Below are 19,702 nucleotides of genomic sequence, written 5' to 3' on the forward strand. Positions count from 1 at the left end.
ACAAAAATGAAAGCACTTTTAAAAATCGATTTTTGCACAGGCTGAATATTATTTGAATGGTTTCACTACTTTACAAGCTTATTGTTCCAATACATACAGGTGAAAATACTGTAATCTAAATATTAGTAGATGCTATATTTATACGAATAAGTCTAGAAATGTTAGGATAAGCACCCTTTAGCTGGGGGTGAAATAGGACAAAAATAAGTCCAAACACAAGCTTATAATATAGTTCAAACTGACTTTTGGTAAGATTAGTTATCTTCACCAAGAGTGTTCACCTCTATTTCTGTCCACTGCTAATCTTGCATCAGCAAGCTGCTGCAGCAAATTCCAGACTATTTTGGGTGGCCAGTTACAGCTGCTCAACGACTCCTCGTGGTTGCGGTGACCCCCACTTTCTCAAAATACCCTTTTTCCTGTTTTATACTGCTATTGACTGCCTGCTGACTCCTCACTCACTACTTTTAAGTGGCCCCGTGCTAGTAGGGGCCGTTAGTAGTATCACAGCTGAGTGCAACCCCCGCCCCCAGATGCTATTGTATTTCATTTGGAAGTGTCTTTCGTGCCTGCACCATGTTATTTCAGGGCGACATGTATGCAACAAATCCACTTCAGTTTGGGAGAAACATCATGGTTGGTCTTACATCAACTTTGGATCAGGTAATACAACTCTTGGTTCAGGAAAACTGTCACAAACACGTTACCTCACACTTTGGGACACAAACATCAATCCCTTGGTTGAAAGTCCTGTTTGTTTGATTTCTGCGGTGAAACTGAGTTGAGTACGCGGTCGTTGCAGACACACCTGGTGGAGATCTGCACTCTACTGAATGCACCTTTCTAGCTGTGTCTGTTGTATAATTATTCTATATCAATTTAGGTAGTAAGTGCTTGAATAGACTTTTTTTTTGATTGAACTCACATGTGCTTGCTAACTGTTCTACGGGAAATGAAATGTGAACGTTAATAAGATGAAGTCCTGTACAACAACACTCGCAGTGGGAATATGGGTATACACTGTCAGGAGTTAGGGGTGGGGGTATTAGGTGATACTTTTATACAAAAGCTATTTGTTGTGATCATGCATTCATCAAGGGAATGTCGAAATTGAAGCATGACTCGTTTCAACCTCTGGGACAGGAAACAATACCCATGGAGATGCTCTTTTGCGATCAGCTGTAGAAGAAAATGTGATACCTCTTAAACTCATGAACTGAATTTTTTTTATATTGCTTTTGTATTTCTGCCATTCCTGTGTAACAGTAACCTCTGTGTCGAGAGACAATATTCTGTGAATAAAAAACTCATCTCAAACGGACACAGACTATGACCTGAAAGAAATGTTTCTCCAACATAGCTGTGTGGGAGGAGCTTTGTATATCTGTAGGGGGATGAACAAGGTTTGAAATGGAGCAATGAGATCTGCTCATGCTGAACAGGAGGCTCGGGGGAAGTTCCAGGATGGGTTTCTATCGAACATGCCCTTTGTCTTTTATTGTTCCCCCTCATGAGAGTTTAAGAGGATAGTCTGGACGGTGAAGTCGGACTGGCTTCAATCAATATCCCAATAACAATATTTTCTGAGATAGATCTGAGACAATTCATTAATCGTACAAGTTGTACGAACCCTTTTTTCACTGACCTTGTGGAGTGTGACTTCCAAAGCTTGTCGTGTACTCCTTTGCTGTAAGTGGACGCTGATGATCCATTTTTGGTGGAGGATGGATGGTCTCCACTTAACAAGCACTTCTGCTGCCTCCCATTGGTCATGGAGAGAAGTGAGGGCACGTTGGCATTGTTGAGGTTGGCATTGGAGGGTATTGGCGATTGATGGCAAGTGGAAACGCAGTGAGGATGATGATACGGATGAGGGGTGTGATAATTATGGTTATACTGGATGGGCGAAGAGTTCATCTCTGTCTCCTCTCTGTCGGCGTCGCTGGCTCTCCTGCCTGTTTGGGTGGGTTCGGTTGAGGCGCTACAGGAGAAAGGCAGGATCTGTAGCGGCCGCTGGGTGACAGTGGTCGGGTGAAAGCAGCCTTGCTGATCAACACTGACATGGTTCCCAAAAAGGCTGCCGTTGTGCTGCAGAGAGACAACAGAAGCCAATGAGGACTGAGACAGAACAGCTTAATAGCGACAGTGAGCTGTTTCAACGAGATGCACAAAGAGAAACAATGTTTAAATCAGTGTGTCCGAGTGTATCTCTCAGGGGAACACTGATTCAATGCGCAATCAAATGCTTCAAAAATACCAAAAACAATGTGGTGAAATATTATTAACAAAGGACTCCTGCCATGTGAATCCAGCCCAGCTCTACAGATTTGCTGAAGTTTTTCATACTGAACATCAGAGCCTGTAGTTGATGATGCAGTGCCCTTTGAAAAAAGGGTTCGATATATTACTGTGGCTAAGACCCATCTCATATCGGAAGGTGTGCCAGGTTATTTTCTGTGTTAAATGCATGTGTGATATGCACAGTAATACATGAAACTCAATGAGTTTCACTCTTTCAGTTCTTATACCTCCATCAGAAATATGACAAAAAATACAAAATAATAACACAATTTGTCAATTTGTGTAAAATGTCAGATGTTGTAAAAGCAATGGAAATATAAATAAAGGCACACTGTAGCTCACTTTAATTCATTAGCACATCCTTCAGTGACATTTTGAGCTCATGCTCTTCTTCAGACTTGTATGTCAAGAACGGTAAATTGTCTGAGAGCACACCTAATTGGTTTTGTCTAAGACGAATTGGGACGTCTGAATCTTAGGGTTTTGTAATTAAAAGTAAAAAGAATAAAGAATATCAGCAGACACCTCTCTTTGAAGTGAGGAATTAAAATAAATAAATAATCGATCTGTTTTAATCGGCTTTATTTCGGAAATGTGTCCCTTTCTAAGAACAAAAAAAACTAAAAACAACCAAACTAAAAATTCTAAATGTCTGAAGGGCTTCTTCAAGGATGTTTACCCTGTAGATTTCCTCTTCTTCCTCTCCATTATCATCTACTAGCCCCGCCTCTTGCAGGTCACATGATATGGCTCGACGGATCTCTGGTCCAATGTCATGCAGCGTGCGCAGGCCGGCCTGCAAACAGAGCAGCTATAATATCAAACCTGCCAGCCTCTACGTTCCAGTTTTTTCCAGGTGTCAGCATGTCGTTGCCCAGACTGTTACAGATCCATAACAGTGACAACAGAGTAATTCATAAAAGCTGATAACATAGTTTTAAAGGCAGATAGAGCACATCTCATGTATTCTTATCGTTCTGAACTATGTGGAGCATAAAAGTAAAACAAGCACAGTTACTTTTTAAGGACTTCAGCCAGACATATCGTCTCACTTACTGTGGTATCCATCATGCAGAGAGTGTTATTTGTCCATTACTCTGGATGATTCATTGTACTTCACTTACCTGTAGAGCCATGGTTGTGTTCAGCCTCTCCCACGAGCGCATTCCTACAAGACCTTGCTCTTTGCGCCTCTTGAACTTCCTGAAGTAGTCCTGTATCAGGAAGGTGGCATAGAACTTCCCCACTGTTACCTCGTCATCTGAGTGAACAGACCAGACACACCAAAGCCTCCCAGATCAACACCAAAATATACTGAAATAGCTCAACAATGTTTGTATCCATTGACATTTAAAAAAGAAAATCCCTCAACAGAGATCTTCCCCTAGCTCACCATCAGAGAGACAAGAAACATGTATAGGCAGTAAAGTCAATTTGGCCTAAAAGTATCAAAACTGAATTCCATGAACAGCAATATATCACATCAATGAAGCACCTCCGCTGCAGAGGGCTGTATGAAAAGATAATATAAGATGAAACAATGAAACAAAGTACTTCTGTAACAATCAAAATGAAAGAATACTAATAATATGTTCTTTCACTATTTCAAGACGATCACAGCACACACACACACACACACACACACACACACACACACACACACACACACACACACACACACACACACACACACACACACACACACACACACACACTTCTTCAGAAGCACATCAAAGAAACTGTGGTCTTTACTATTCGTCTGTACGTAATACTGTTTGTGTCGACACAGAGATAAGAAACATTCCATTCAAACTTAAAAACAACAGTGTAGCTAGACATCATTCTTGACACTGTTTAAATTCTCAGAACTTGAAGTTGAAGTGAAAAATAACATTTTCACACGCAAATGTGTGCAACAGGATTTAACCCGACAGCAGATAACATCTATGGCTGCAGCTCCCATCGATGACAACAGGCATGTGGTTATGAAACGCTCCTCTCGCACGGAAAAACAAAACCCACACATGCGTACACAATTGCTCATGCAAGCGAAAGTACAATACAGTCGTTTACGATTGCATTGTCTATAAGTCTAACCAGTTACTACCACATATGCCAGCACTCCATCATATGGCGACTGCAGAATTTACTACACTCAATATCTTCAGATACGGACGAGCGGAGGTGTTTTATATCTCTATATCCTAGAAATACCACATGAGCTGTAGCAGGAAGCACATGCAAAGAGGCAGCAAAAAAGAAACCGCAAGGATGACATCTATAGCTCCCCTCTCGAGGGCGAACACAGAAACAACATTTGGCCGGACAAGAAGCTGTGACTAAAACACACTATCTGCCATGCAGGGAGGCTCATCAAGCGTGGGTCTGATTCACTCAGATAAGGTTGCTGAAGCAGAATGGGGAGAGAGACTAAAGAAAAAAGCTGCAAGCCAGTGCGTAGGAAATGTGGGCGGGGTTTTTTTTTTCATCATCATCACCTTTCCTAGAACCATTTTAGCCTTCAAATGAATCGAGTAAAGGTGCCGAGTGTCTGTAGGATGGATGCTTTAAGATGGAAGCAGCATTCCAATCCGGATTTGACGATCCATCTTAAAGCAGACACATTTCTCTACGTCACCCGACACAGCCAGAGAGAAACTGTGAAAGGCTCTGCTCAGAAAGAAACCCTGTGAATAAAAGCATATTCAAGGTTGTAAAAATGTTGAATTTCACATGCGCATGAATGCGTGGGCCGATTATTTATCAGATAAATCGTAGTTTCATAACACATTTAGTTTGGAGTTTCCTGATTTCTGCTTTTCAAGCAAGTGATCTGCATCATTTTGAAAGTAGCCGAGTTGACCCTCGTGATTTTTAGGAATGTGTTTGACTGACTAACTTGACAAGATGGAATTGATTTTAATTTTGATCAACCTGGTGGGAGATGATCAATGTACAGAACATCTTGTGCCCACATACAGGTGGCAGCTGGTTCTATTTCTGGGGCAGAGCCTGATGAAGTTTTTAAGAAAGAGGTATCAGTAGTTTCATGCCACCGGACTAAAACAGAACTGCCCCAGACAGTTAGGATGGCAGAAAGAGAAGAGAAGAAGGCCAGCGACTGACTGAGGACTCCACTGAAAGCAGAGGAAGCTGTGGAAGAGATAAGCTTGGCAGAAAAGGCGCAACAGAAAAAAAAGAGAAGCGGGGTTAGCAAATGAACACACACAAAGACATGCAGATGAATGAAGTTTGAGAGCTAAAGCATTGTAAGCATATAGTCCCTACATGAGCACAAGCATGAGGAACCTGTATGAACATGCTGGACTCAGGTGTGCATCATCAGCACTCTATTTCAAATAATTCATTGTGTAAGGTGAGAGAATGATCCAAAGCAACTACCACAAATAAAAACGACAGTAGAGTGAGAGGTGAATACCTCTAGCTTGGCAGAAACTGGACAATTTTCTGTTAAAATAAGACAGAAAGTTGATTTCCACTTCAATTTATTAAGCAGTATGCTTTAGCTGGATTCGGCAAAAGAAGTTGGGTATGTATTTAGGAGCATAATTGTAACTAATAAAACTATTATGTATTTATTGCACTTTGAACTAATGCTCATGACTGCATCTGGACGATGGATTAAAGTGAAGTTCTATCAGCTTGGCTTTCATTTGGACACACCTTGTGCTTGACCATTGGTAGCTGATGCATGCTACTAAAGTTGTTCATAAAGGAAGAGCACAGTTTACCTTGCTGTCAAGGTTTGTGCAGATCCTTTTCATAAACTTTGTCTAAAGGAAGTGAAAACGTAGAACCAGACACTGCGAGATCAATGATAAACAAAACTGTAGAATTATGACAAAAACCGCCATCAAAGTTTCTGTGAAACGAGGGGAAAGTGCTGCTCTATCTCGGTTTTGGTTAGCAAGCAGGCCTCGCTGCTTCAGAATACAGGATGCTGGTATGGTCCCTCATCAGCTATTTCTTAGTGTGATGCGCCTCCCAAAATCTTGCTTTTGTGTATTAAATATAACCACTATGTCGACTATAAAGGTGGCTTTAAAAGTTTGCAATCCGCAGTGTGCAACTATATTGTCAGTGTAGAGTCATGGTTTCAATGGATTCGAATGGTGACACAGTTTCTCATCTTAGAAAGAGTACCAAAGTCTTTGTCCAAATTTCTACAAACCATAGTCAATTTTCACATTGACCTTTGACCACCAAATTCGAATCAGTTCAACTTTGAGAGCAAGTGTATGTTTGTAAGAAATTCGCTCAAAGTCTTCCTGAGATTTCACTTTCACGAGAATGAACAACCCGAAAACATAATTCCTCTAATCACTTCAACTAAGAGACACTTTTAAGCGTAGGGTGAACAGAGTACCCATGCACGATAGCCGTAATAAATCACTTTAACTCTCACTGCTTCTCTGAGGAGGATTCAGTTATCACACCAAAATGTTTTTGAAATGAACTGTTTGTGGTGTGATTCTTTACTGCTGCACAGTTTCCAGTGCCAAAAAACTAGTGAGTGCACAGTCTGCACAATGAACATCGTTCAGCAACGGAAACGTGTGTAAATAGCACTGACTTCCTTTTTTAAATTCAAATTAGGGGAATAATATATCTGCATTCAAATGCATGTCCATTGTTTGACACCCTTCCTCCTTCTATACTCTAGAATACTTTGCTGTGGGACTTCCAGGAAATTTAACCTTAACATATGAGGTTGCCATCATTTAATTCTCTGGAAAATACAAATGAGAAGCAGAGTGTATTCAAATCCGCTGAGAGACGGAACGGTACAGAAGAAGAGAGGCACGCAGTGAGGTTTCTATGTAGCAAATGAACCGTGGTGACCTCGTGCGTCTATGCGTAGGTAATGATCACTGACCGCCTGCAGGGGGCACCACCTGGTCCAGCAGCTTCATGCTTGTCCTTTTCCAAATCTTCTTGATCACAGCTCTAAGCTCCTCATTGGCTTGATCCAGATTACCTTGGAAATGACAGAAAAAGTGGAATGTTTAACTGAAAAGTCACTTTGGTTAAAAGGAACGAGTCACTGATCAATACATTGTTGTATTAAGGGGTATCTGGCTGAAAGGAAAGTATTAAGTATTATAATTCCATCTCTTACATTTACATTTAAAGTTGCAATGAATTCCCCATGATAAACTAAATACATGGGATTAAGATTTGAATGTTGGGAGCCCTGATGGCCATGGAGGAGAGATACGTATTGAACACCTATAGCTCCCTCTTGTGGCGAAATGTTGAACTGGAAGACACCAACTCAGTGAATAGGGGACAACTATACTAAAAGTCAAAGATGCATGACATGACATTCATTAAAAAGATACTGCATGAGGCATCCCAAAGTAAATAATTCAGAAGAGGGACAACGTGTTGAATCAAATCTTTTCCAATATTTTTTTAAAAGATATGTAGACTTGTTTATGTAAATGAGGAAATCAATCAATACATCAATACATCAATACATTTCAAGCACAATGGAAATGCAACGTTGCCCACCCAATGAATAATTTTGAACAAAGTGGATGAAGGCCCGTGGATGAAGGTAATTGCTGGTTTAGGAATCACTAGCCAAAGTGCTAAAGCCTCTCTGTCCACAACATTGTGGATGGGTGCTGTAGTGGTTTCTCTGGGCTGTTATCTCAAGGAGCTTTTATGCCACGAGGCTCCAGTGCACACAACATAACACTCTTTGACTCATATGACTCAAAATATCTATTTCATACTGTAAGTCCCTCTTTTTCTGCTGTACAGAATGACAATGCACGGCTCAAAAAAGCTCAACAAAATAACATGGATCCATAAGAATAGAACCAAAAGTGTTGCAGATCTCTTAATTACTTAAAAGTCTTGACTCACCCTCAGTCTTAATCTTAAGAGCAGTGCGGACCAGAGCAAACAAGGTGGCATTAAACATGACTGTCCCATCACTGTTGAGGGGCATGTTCATCGCCACTAGACGCTGCAACAGAAGTACAGATTATGAAGGATGCATCAAAAGTGAAAAAGCCAGTAATCAATGTGTCAATGATGTACGAAGACTTTCACGTGTTTTTGTCACCGTCAACATTCACCACATGCATTTCTCTATCTGTATGGATTAGTGAGTCGTTATGTTGTCGAAACCCACCTTACAGGCCACTCTGTGAGGGCAGAGCTTGCCAAAGCCCAGCGGAGGCTGGATCCTCCTCAGCAGAGTCACCACATCAAGGTGCTTTATCCTGCCCCTGGCAACAAGATCCATTCAAATATAAGGCACTTTACCAGTGAGCAGCACAGTCTTCACTGCCACTCAGGTTCTGATAAGTAACACATCCTCAGTTAGTGCACCTCAGATGGTACGGCTGTTACCAAACAATCACCAGCCCATGTGTACTGACACAAATATTCCTGAGCTGTAACGTACAGCGTAAGGAATAGGTGAACTTCTGTTGATAGTTCTCTCCGAATGGGTCCTGAGTACTTACTTGGCTTCAGGGTCGTATTCGGACCAGATCCTTTTAAACTCATCCAGGTGATGCGGCCCAAGAATGGACCAATCACGGGTCAGATAGTCAAAGTTGTCCATGATGACAGCAACAAACAGGTTGATGATCTGAAACCAGGATATTGGGATATTTTATTGTATTCAGGAAGGTGCCTGCTCAAGTCTGTGCTCAAACATTACTGCTACCGCACACAGTGACATGATTACCAGGAAAGCACAGAGCATGTAAAAGCTGATGAAGTAGATGATGGCGAAGCCGCTGCCGCAAGTTCTCTCCTCTCCGGGGTTGTAGTCCGACTCTGAATCACACAGCTTCCCTGGCAGACAGGCCAGCATGATCTCCTGCCAGGCCTCACCTGTGGCACACCTAACATAGAGCCAGAAGCATTGACACAGGAGCAGGATGAGGGGGTTTTCCCTCATGCATTTATGCATTTGTGAGGACTTCTAATGGCTGGTAACCAACAACTTAAGCTACACAAACACCTGAAGAGCATCAGGACCGCTTGAGGAAAGGTTTGAAAGTTGTTGTTGCGGTTGATTTGAGTTCCATCCACCATGGCTATTTTCCCAAACACCTAGAAAAGATAAAGAAGCATCAGCCAGCCTGCTCTTAACTTCTGACAAACATTCAAGACAAACTGGAAGGTTACTCAAGAGAGTGCAGACCTCCTCAAAGGCCATGCCTTATCTAGCAACAGTAACTCAAGTAAAAACAAATCATTTGTGTATCCGACCTGTGATTCAGATCCACTCCAAAATTGAATGGGTTATTCCTTGTCCCATGCTACACCCTTCCATCAAGTGTCATGCAGGGTGTAAAACAGGTTACATTACCTGCATCCCGATTACAGCATAGATGAAGAACAGCATGGCTATCAGGAGTGCAACGTAGGGAAGAGCCTGGGTGAGGAAAAAAAGAGAAAAGAGTGAGACACTGGAATCTGCGGTATCTAATTTGACCGAATGCATCGTCAAACCCCTGTTTCAGCGCCAGATCCACTGGTTCTCTTGATCAAATCTTGTACAACTTGCCCCACCCTGTTGCAAAGTGTTTGTCCTCTTATCTTACGATGCTACACAGTTTCTTCAGACTTATATCAGAACAGCATACAATTTAAAAAAAGGCTCAGAAAATGCTACCCATGAACTGTGGTTATACTGGTTAAAAGCAAACCCAGAAACCAGTTTAAGAAGGTTAGAGCTCTCGCCTTGAACCCTAACTTGTGATAACAAGTGTAATCTCTCATCTCATTGGTCCATGACATTGCAGACTCAAGAGGGACGTCACAGTCTTACCTGGAACGACTTGATGAAGGTCCACAGCAGAGTCCTGATGCCCTCCCCCCTGCTCAGAAGTTTGACCAGTCGCATCACTCTGAACAGGCGGAAGAAGGTGATGGAGATGCGAGCGCTGTCCTCCGTGTTCTGGAGTGGAGGACGTAGAGAGTAATCAGGGGATGAGGTAACCGAGGGAGTAGCATCCAAACGCAGACAGTGATGAAGCTCCGTACCACTCGTTCATTCATGCAGTCAGTCATGCATGCATTTTCTTCAGTCATCACGTGGGAGTCATACTAGCTTGCAGGCAACCTTAAAGTAGATGAAAATCAGTAAGAAGAAGTCTTCCCATCTTTCTGTGATCTTTCTGCCTCTTTGCAATGACAACAACCAATGTGCATGCAGAGTAGCTGTCTTACACACAATGCCATGACCAACAGACCCGGAGGACACGCTACATTTAACTCTGGATGATTCAAAACAGGCAACAGACAATCTGCAGTCCAAAGACAGACAAACCAAAAGACAAACTGTACTTGTGTTTTTACAATTGATGCAAACATCGAAATGGATCTTGTATTGTCACGTTCAAATACAAGAACACGGGACATTTGACGAGAAACAGTGCACTGACTATCGCAAACACTTGGGCAAGCTATGTTGAAATGAAGAAACAAGACAAAAGACCAGACAGTGTTATCTGCCAGTCAGTGTCATGCCATGCACCCAGATAGGTCCAAGTCTCAACGGACACAAATAAGTCAGTTCAACCATGAAACTGGAGCCAGAATGCAACAAACCAGGTGGATTCAAAACAAGACTTTGACAAACATCGAGAGTTCAATCACAAATCATCACACGGTTGAACAAGTGAGAGCATAAAGCATCTCAATGTTTTCATCAGTATACGTGAGCGACAGAGTGACAACAAAGAGATCTTGATGCTGAGTGATAACAGAAGGGTGAAGGGCTTTGATAATGTTCTTACCCCTGGCTCCACTATCACCTTGACGACAGGAATGGCTGCTGACTTGAAATCAAAAGCCTAAAGTTAATCCGAGATACACAAACCAGCGGTACAACACCAAAATGTTCACGAGTCATCGTCACCGTTTGATTTGTTCAACGTACAATTGCATTAAAAAAACGCTCAGAAGCACCGTCACTTAAAAACAACAACACAGCATTACAATGAATACCACGAACAGGAACATTATCATTTTAAAGCCTGTCATGCAACAGCTTTTCCACATGTTCTCGACAGTAACACCAGACATAAGATGCAAGCATTCAGTGCTGAACGATAATGTGTTCTCCACCTAAATACTGAATAGTTCAGCTGTCGACATTGACAATAAGGAGAAAGCACTGATACGCCGTCTTAAAGGAAAATGCTGACATTGTTTGTTTTTCTTGTTTTTTTTCTTTATATCCCAGATGGCCATGTTGTGGTGAAAATATTTGTGTGTTGGAATGGTGCGATGAGAAGGGGGTGAAAATAACAAGAGCCGTCTGTGTGTGTCCTCCAATCAATCATTTGCCTGCTTCCCTCACCTCGGTCTCTCTTTTTGTGCACTGATTTGCTGAAGGTGAATATCCAGTCGGAGTGATTTTTCTCTCAGATGAGCTTCGCCACCAACATGCTCAATCGGTCGAAAAGCCCCCGGCAAGGGCTGACTCGTGCCAACGGTGCGGGACACACCGCCAAACACTGCCACAAAGGCTCACAGACAACCTGACATTGGCCAACAGTCGATCGTCGGAGCATTTAGAGAACTTTCTCTTCCTTTCTTTCCAAGATACCAGAACGTGCTGTTTTTAACCCACTGTCTGCTTACAAAACAACCTCCTAGACCCCCACTAATCTGGTTTTAAAGCAGGCCGCTCAACTGACAAGGCCCTCTTTGCAGTGACAGTGCTGCACGCCGCCTTGAGACCTCTGCTACAAGACCTGTTTGCTGCAATCAAAACAGTGAAACACCAGCTCGTCCTCTCCACCCTTATAGGAGTTGGCGTCTCAAGCTCTGTCATCTCTCTGTTTGCATCTTACCAAACGGGCCAGTCCTACCAGGGGACATGGATCTGTGTCTGAACCGTGCAGCCTCCTCTTCTCCCTTTACACAAGGACACTTAGCGCTGTCGTACACTTGCATGGCTTCTCCGACCACTGTTTTGCCGATGACACCCAGCTATTCTTGTCATTCCCCCGTTTTTTGCAAGTATCCAAATATATGGTGGCTGTGTGCAGGAAAATATAGATTTGAAGGAAAAGGATAACCTGAAATAATGGCTGTTCCCTTTAAAAAAATGTAAAACATAAATACACCGGTGTTTTCTGAGTTGCAGAACTATACAGCACTAATTCAAGTGCTGACATGCTCTTAGCGGGTGTATGTATACCTGTTGCTCTAAGTCATACCTTCAGGCCTTCTGTTTGCAAAGTTTATGTTACACCTTACATCATAGGCTGGAGTTTTGATCAATGATGGTGGACAGTGTGTTCTTAACCTCAAACATTCATTCAAAGCAAGAGACTGACCGGACAAACAAACATGTTCATTATGTACAAGCAAGAAGCAAGCAGTCAGCGTTAACAGCAGCTGCCAACCAGCATACAGAGTGGCCTTGAAGTAGAAGTACAGCAGATTCAAAGGAGTTACAAGCGAAAACAGTTTGGTACAAAATGATCACATTGGAGATTTTTAAATGAGCAAGTCGTACGATTGGGACACAATTAATATTTTATTATAAGATATATTTTTGATAAATATAATCAAGAGAACAATATTCAAATACTGTCCATCTACTGTATTTTCACAACCTGTAGTCTTTATTTACACCAGAGGTGAGAGACAAATGACAGCATCATTAAATAGCATAACACATGTCATCTATTTTTCTTTACTTCTGTTTAGTTAAATAATTATTTGATGTGGATAGGGTTCGCGTCACGGTTCTCATACTGAACTTAAACAACATTCGTAAAACAATGTTGTTCGAATTTTACAGTATCATGAGACTGTGGTTTTATGACCGATGACAGAGTTGTGAAGAGCAGTAATTACGCAAAAAAAAGAGCATTGTGATCTTGAATGCAACTCTGATGATAGGGCGAGGCTGGGAGCGTCAGAGTGAGCAGTAAGACAGGCTTGTATGTGTGATAAATGACTACTTACATTGATCTCAGTGATGGCAATGTCAACCACGCTACCCACAACAATTAAGGCATCAAACGTGTTCCATGCATCAGCAAAATAGTTCTGCAAGCACAAGCAACAAAGACACAGAAAAGAAGAAGAGAGACAAGAGAGCGAGAAAGAAAAGGTAAAACAAAATAAGCATTATGAAAGATAGAGAACATCAGAAAGTTGTGATTCGATTAAAGAGTGAAGTTGAAAGTCAAGTGTCGGTGAAAGTATTAGCTTGTTTAATTTATCCAAATAATAATTAGAAAACTTAGCTATTTTATATCATTAATTAACTATCTGTCATTAATCTTCCATTGCAAACTGCATCTTCTACTCCCACTGATGCAGCGGCAGGCTTAAAGAAATGGTCACCATAGACTTAAAACAATTTAACAAGATCTAATCGGTATGGTGCAGTGGTTTCATCGAATTCATGTGTTACCACGCAGGGAGTTTTTTTCCAGCCAATAATCATGTATTTTGTCGATGGTACTCATCAACCTTTAAGTCCACAACAGATTCGACAGACTTGCTTCAAGAGCAGAAATTAGTGAAAAGATAACACAAAAATGAGACAGGAAGGAAGGAAAGGAGGAAAGATGTGAAGGGCAGAAACAAGAGAGCAGCAGCAGTGGGAGAGCGGGAGGAGGGAATGACAGAGTTGTACATACTAACGTCGTTCTACCTGGCTGAGTATGATGTCGACTACACTGCCAATCACGACCAGGGCATCGAAGACGTTCCAGGCGTCCCCGACATAGCCCTGATTATGGCAGCATGCACAGCCAGCGGGAGGAGAGGAGAAGGCAGGAGTGGAGGTGGAAGCAGGAAAGTACAAGAGGTAGAGAGGTTACGGTGAGGAGTAATGGAAGGTGACAATGAGGATTGAATGGAAGTGGAGTCATAGCCAGTGGGCAAAGAGCCCAAGAGAAGAGTGTATGAGGGCTGGGTTACAAGGAAAAGCGGAGGGCTTTCAGATAAAAGGTCAAAAACATGAACCTTATTACGGATCAAATATAAAGGGAGATCTAAATGGAAAAACTACAAACAGGATGATTTAGGGAACTGGTGGTAGTTTTCAATATATTTGTATACGAGGAGAGGAGAGGAGACTTACTCTGGGTTTGAAGGCGATGAGCTTGAGGATCATCTCCACAGTGAAAACCCCGGTGAAGACCATGTTGAGGATGTCCATGGCATAGTTAAACAGATGAGACTGACCATGGTGCTGGAAAGAGACGGGCAGATACACTGATCAGAAATATAAAACACTAACACATGTACTCTATTTAAAGTGTATCAGTGCACTTGTCTTAGGTTGAGATTCAATCTGCAATACATACAGCATTGCGGAAATCCAAACTAAATCAACCTTATTGTTCCCGTTCCCAATGCATTCAGGTGAATGAAGGGCACTCACCTGAATGGCCAGACACAAGGTGTTGAGGATGATCAGGATAAACATGACGTATTCAAAGCCAGTGGAGTTGACCACATACCAGAACTTGTACTGGTATGTGTTTTTGGGGATGTAGCGCCGCAGAGGACGAGCTTTAAGAGCATATTCCACACACTGACGCTGCAGTGGTGGGGAAATAGAGAAACAGACAAATAAAAACAGACTTATCATCAAGAGAAACAGGTCTTCTTCTGTACACGATAGTCACTATTTGGACCAGTCAGTAGTGAGATCCAGTAGAAGTTTCACCACGAACTTTGCCTTAATCTAAACAAGTTGTTTTGTTGCCTAAACCGAGCCAAGTTGTTTCATGTGAAGACAGAAGTTTATTTTGAAAATACTGTATTGCATGGAAAGTAGGAAATGCACAAAAAATGAGGAATAACTTTTCATAAGGTATCATGAGAACCGTTGCATGAGGATACATTGCAATGATACACCATTAATAATTTGACATGAACAGATTTTTCCAACTAAATTTGAAATGTTCAATAAAAGCACCAATACACAGCAGCCTCCTGCACAAACACACAAATGTCAAAGGTCCCGCCTACCTGGTTCTTGTCCAGCTCGCAGTTCTTGTACTCCTTCTCCCCCTGCTCCTGAAAGGTGACGATGACGAAACCGACAAAGATGTTCATCATGAAGAAGGCGATGATGATGATGTAGATGATGAAGAAGATGGAGATCTCGATGCGGTAGTTGTAGATGGGACCCATGTTCTCCCTGTTGGAGTCGATGGCCTTGTAGAGTAGACTGCATGGACACACAAAACACAGAGGAAGTAGAGATAATTAACAGTAGCAATTCTGCGAGTTTCATTTGTTTAAATATACTACATAGCGAAGGCTTTATTTACACTTTTGGTTGTTGAAAAAAGTGGTAATGAAGCATTTTCATTCATTCAGAGATATGGGTGAATGATGATCAAACATTAAATAAATCTTTCCATTATTCCAATCTGAATTCTAGCTCAGGGCCAAAGCAGTACTCACGTGGGCCACCCTTCGAATGTGGAGACGGTAAAAAGGGCCATCATGGCCATCAGCACGTTGTCAAAGTTGAAGTCGCTGTTGTACCAGATCCTTTCTTTCACCATGGGCAGCGCCGTGTCCCCGTTGTTGTAGAGAATGTAGGTACCTCTGTGATTTAAAGATGAAATATCAACTACATGCACAGACACTCATGCAGGCCAATGTCCAAAAGCTGGAAACGATAAATAAATAAAAAATATAAAAACTCACTTGCAGTCTTCTGGACTGGACTTGGCGTCATCTGTGCAGCGATAAAATTTCCCCTAAGACAACAGAAAAAGTCAGAACTGTTCTTCGCTTACAACCTTCTACTTCTGTTCAAACAATATTCGTTGTTTTACACCAGAGGAGCCTGTCGATTTTGGTTGTGACCCCATGACCCTCAATCTCTCTCTCCACTGTTTCCCTGTATACCTTGAAGAGCTGCACTCCGATACAAGCGAACATGAACTGCAGCAGCGTGGTGACGATCATGATGTTGCCGATGGTCCTGATGGCCACAAACACACACTGGACCACATGCTGCAAAAGGACACACACGATCGTCAGTAGGAATACACAGTACTGTATCATAAGCACATGTGCAGGCATCCACAATTACAACAGACACACGCCTACAGATACCTTCAGTCCCTTGGCTCTGTTGATGGCCCTGAGCGGACGGAGGACTCTCAAAACGCGGAGAATCTTCACCACTGAAATGGCAGAGGACCTAAGGAAGACAGAAAAACACACAATGGTGGATTCAGCTGAGCAATTGTGACGGCATGTTGCCGTAGAGACGTTCCTTTCAGCTCTGCCACCAGCAGATTTATACGTCACGGCAAAACTACCACAACTGCTCAATGATACATGTCAACGTTGGAAAATGATTGACCGATACTTACTGGATGCCAAAGGAGACCAGAGACACCCCAACGACCAGCAGGTCTAAAAGGTTGAAGTAGTTCCTACAAAAGGCCCCTTTATGAAGAAACGCTCCAAACGCTGTCATCTGGACAGAGGAGAGACAACAGTCAAGACTAAAGAAGAACACATTCACGGGCAGCTTCCAATTAGGCTGAAATGGAATTGAAATGACTGTTGTTACTCTTTAAATGATTTGTTACTATTTACAGTGTCAATTTTCAAAAGAACATGTTGTCAGCACCAAGATTTGTTGAATGTTGCATTTCCTTCTTTTTATATTGCCTTACAGTCACATTGAATTTGTATTTCAATCATGGGTCTTCATGACAACAGTGTACAGTGCAATTTCATCTGCAGTTTCCCAGTTTCCTGCATTGAAATTGAGCTGTTATGTTACGTAATTATGTCACTTAGGGCACGCACACACAAACGGATTCGTACTTCTAATGTTGTGCAAGTGACAATAGTTTCAAGCAATACTTATTATATGTTTGGTTCAATATTTAAAAATGTTGCAACAAAAAATGAATTGATATGGTAAGCCTGGATTCACACTCATAAACACGTATAAGGACTTCAAATCAGAGACACATACATGTGCAGTGATACACACACACACACACATACACACAAATAGATAGATCATATATGATGCAAGATGGTCACACAAGACACAGGGAACATTATTAAAAAGCTACTACACTCTTTTCCGGTGCAGATTAAGCGAGCGACAGGGCCTGTAATCCTCTCCTGATCGAATTTCAGGCTTAAGCGATAATACATGAGATGCACCTGGTACAGGCATGCAGTGAGCAAAGGGGTACTGCAGAGGATTTAATTCTAACAGAAAAAATAAAAAAATAATGTTCCTGGATTTGTTCAAACACAATATTTGGGAGTGCATTCGTCAAAAAAGACATGAAAAACGGGGGCACAGCTGTGTGTACAGTATGCAATATAAAAAGCAATATAATGCTTGATGTCAGTTCAAGTTCAAGTGCATCTCTCCACAGTCCAAAATATTTCAAATCCAACAAACATAATTCTAAAAAACAAACATGTTTGTTGTTCAAAATATGGGTTATATATTAACAAAGATTCAAAAACTGTCAAAAAATGATCATGGCTGGTGAAAGGTTTCAAAATGCCACCAGTCAAAGTGCCAATCAAGCATATTTATTTTCATCTTCGGAAGGGAAAGAGAACAGAACTGACTGTAACATTTGTGCCAAACAAGTAGTCGTACTCGGGAGAGGCACATAAACTGGTCGAGGATGATAAGGGAAGTGCGCCATAATGGAAAAGTGACTGACAGACAACAAAATTGCTGACCAAAACTCATGATCACCACGTTAAACGGACTGGCGCCATGACAACAAGACAAGCAAGCGATCACTTCAACCAAAAATGTATCGAGACAGAAATGAATAGAATGAGAACGCATGCAACAAGCTTGGAAGTGATGGGTTGCTGCGGAGGCGGCGCAACAGTTTTTCTTGTTTACCTTAATAAGGATCTCAAATGTAAACATACTAGTGAAGACATAGTCTGCATAGCCTAGGATCTGAGGAGGCAATCAGAGTGACATAAGCACGCAGGGTTACTGAAGCTCTACCCAGCACAGCACAACAACAAAGGGCATTTACCTTCAACAGGATCTCAACAGTAAAGATTGCGGTGAAAGCACAGTCAAAATAACCGAGTACCTGCAAGAGGCAATGCACAAGTTCAAGTCATTCCACGATAACAGCACAATAAGATCCAGTGAGTGTATATGTATATATTCTGTGCATATATATATATATATATATATATATATATATATATATATATATATATATATACTATATACAGAGATGGGCAGTATTTCTGTTACTTGTATTTGAAATATGTATTTCAATTACTTTTGAGTATTTTGTCATTTGTATTTGATAGGGCCGATAAAAATCTTGTAACAATTTAATAATAATTTAATAATTTGTAACAAAATACTTTAGAGTGGAGTAATTTTGTATTTAAAATACTCAAAATACTTTCTCCACGAGCTGCACAAGGCAATATTCTCATGCAGTATAAAATAAATAATCATACCTACAATTACTGTTGGTCACATGCGTTCGTTAATATAACTAACTTTCTGCCCGTGTACTTTGTGTGTCTATGTTGCTAATGCAGATGGTAAAAAGTCATATTATTTGAATGTTATTCGCCTAAATCATGCTTCCACAGGCCTTTTTTTTCACAGCAGACACTTTGACAAGACAAGTGTTACTGATAACTTACGAGATGGCTCTGTCTCCATCAGCCATGCCAGTATGACAGAATGCACAACACCAGCATCCAGGATTGATTTTATTTTTTTGCTCCTGTGCTTTTCTTACTGTGGCATGTCGAAATGTGTGCTGTGAAAAACTTGTATGGTCAGCTACAGAGAGACAAATAAACTCTCCAAATATGATGAACGCAGCCTTTTGGGGCAGTCAAAGACTACGGTCATAGTGGTTGTCCACGTACGATATTGCGAGCGGAGAAGTTGCGTATTGGGTCCTCAGCAGCCAGAGAGATGGAGCTGAGCATGATGAAGACCAGGATTAGGTTGGTGAAGATCTGATGGTTGATCAGCTTATGGCAGCACACACGAAACCTAAAGCAGAGAGAAAACCGAAGAAGGAGATATGGAGACAAAAAGACACACAGAGACAGATTATGCACAGTGAGTGTAACAGCAAGGCTGGGTTTGTGACACATCTTTGGTTTTAGCTTCTTGTCTCTGCTATTCCTGAGTTCCATTATGTCTGTCACACTGAGACTCACGGGTTAGTGCTGCTGAAGATGAAGAAGGCGCTGCCCACCGGGATGGGCAGAGTCTTTTCTTTGACGCTGAGTTCAGACAGCCTCGTAGGGCGAGGCCCTGGCGGGACTTCGGGGAGGACGCCGTTATCGTCGTCATCATCACAAGCTAGGAACAAAACTGGAGTCATGTCCAATCCCTCTTCATATGAAAACA

General features: G+C 41.7%; 1 protein-coding gene across 1 annotated transcript in view; it reads right to left on the reverse strand.

Annotated features, from left to right (window-relative positions):
• The window catches only part of cacna1db (calcium channel, voltage-dependent, L type, alpha 1D subunit, b), a gene marked incomplete at both ends in the record, with an annotated part of 63,719 nt that overhangs the window by 3,408 nt on the left and 40,609 nt on the right, over positions 1-19,702 (reverse strand). Inside the window, 26 exons of the mRNA XM_079272789.1 lie at positions 1,646-2,088; positions 2,981-3,097; positions 3,426-3,562; positions 7,199-7,300; positions 8,197-8,299; positions 8,468-8,564; positions 8,805-8,932; positions 9,032-9,191; positions 9,311-9,402; positions 9,662-9,727; positions 10,124-10,252; positions 11,094-11,135; positions 13,282-13,365; positions 13,979-14,056; positions 14,411-14,521; positions 14,714-14,872; positions 15,307-15,508; positions 15,748-15,894; positions 15,997-16,049; positions 16,201-16,308; positions 16,411-16,498; positions 16,674-16,780; positions 18,200-18,259; positions 18,342-18,401; positions 19,210-19,339; positions 19,510-19,654. Coding sequence (XP_079128915.1) covers positions 1,646-2,088; positions 2,981-3,097; positions 3,426-3,562; positions 7,199-7,300; positions 8,197-8,299; positions 8,468-8,564; positions 8,805-8,932; positions 9,032-9,191; positions 9,311-9,402; positions 9,662-9,727; positions 10,124-10,252; positions 11,094-11,135; positions 13,282-13,365; positions 13,979-14,056; positions 14,411-14,521; positions 14,714-14,872; positions 15,307-15,508; positions 15,748-15,894; positions 15,997-16,049; positions 16,201-16,308; positions 16,411-16,498; positions 16,674-16,780; positions 18,200-18,259; positions 18,342-18,401; positions 19,210-19,339; positions 19,510-19,654 — 3,148 coding nt within the window. The remainder of the gene's footprint in view (positions 1-1,645; positions 2,089-2,980; positions 3,098-3,425; positions 3,563-7,198; positions 7,301-8,196; positions 8,300-8,467; positions 8,565-8,804; positions 8,933-9,031; positions 9,192-9,310; positions 9,403-9,661; positions 9,728-10,123; positions 10,253-11,093; positions 11,136-13,281; positions 13,366-13,978; positions 14,057-14,410; positions 14,522-14,713; positions 14,873-15,306; positions 15,509-15,747; positions 15,895-15,996; positions 16,050-16,200; positions 16,309-16,410; positions 16,499-16,673; positions 16,781-18,199; positions 18,260-18,341; positions 18,402-19,209; positions 19,340-19,509; positions 19,655-19,702) is intronic.

This window comes from Melanostigma gelatinosum (genome assembly GCF_949748355.1).
Source record: "Melanostigma gelatinosum genome assembly, chromosome: 8".
Lineage (NCBI taxonomy): Eukaryota > Metazoa > Chordata > Actinopteri > Perciformes > Zoarcidae > Melanostigma > Melanostigma gelatinosum.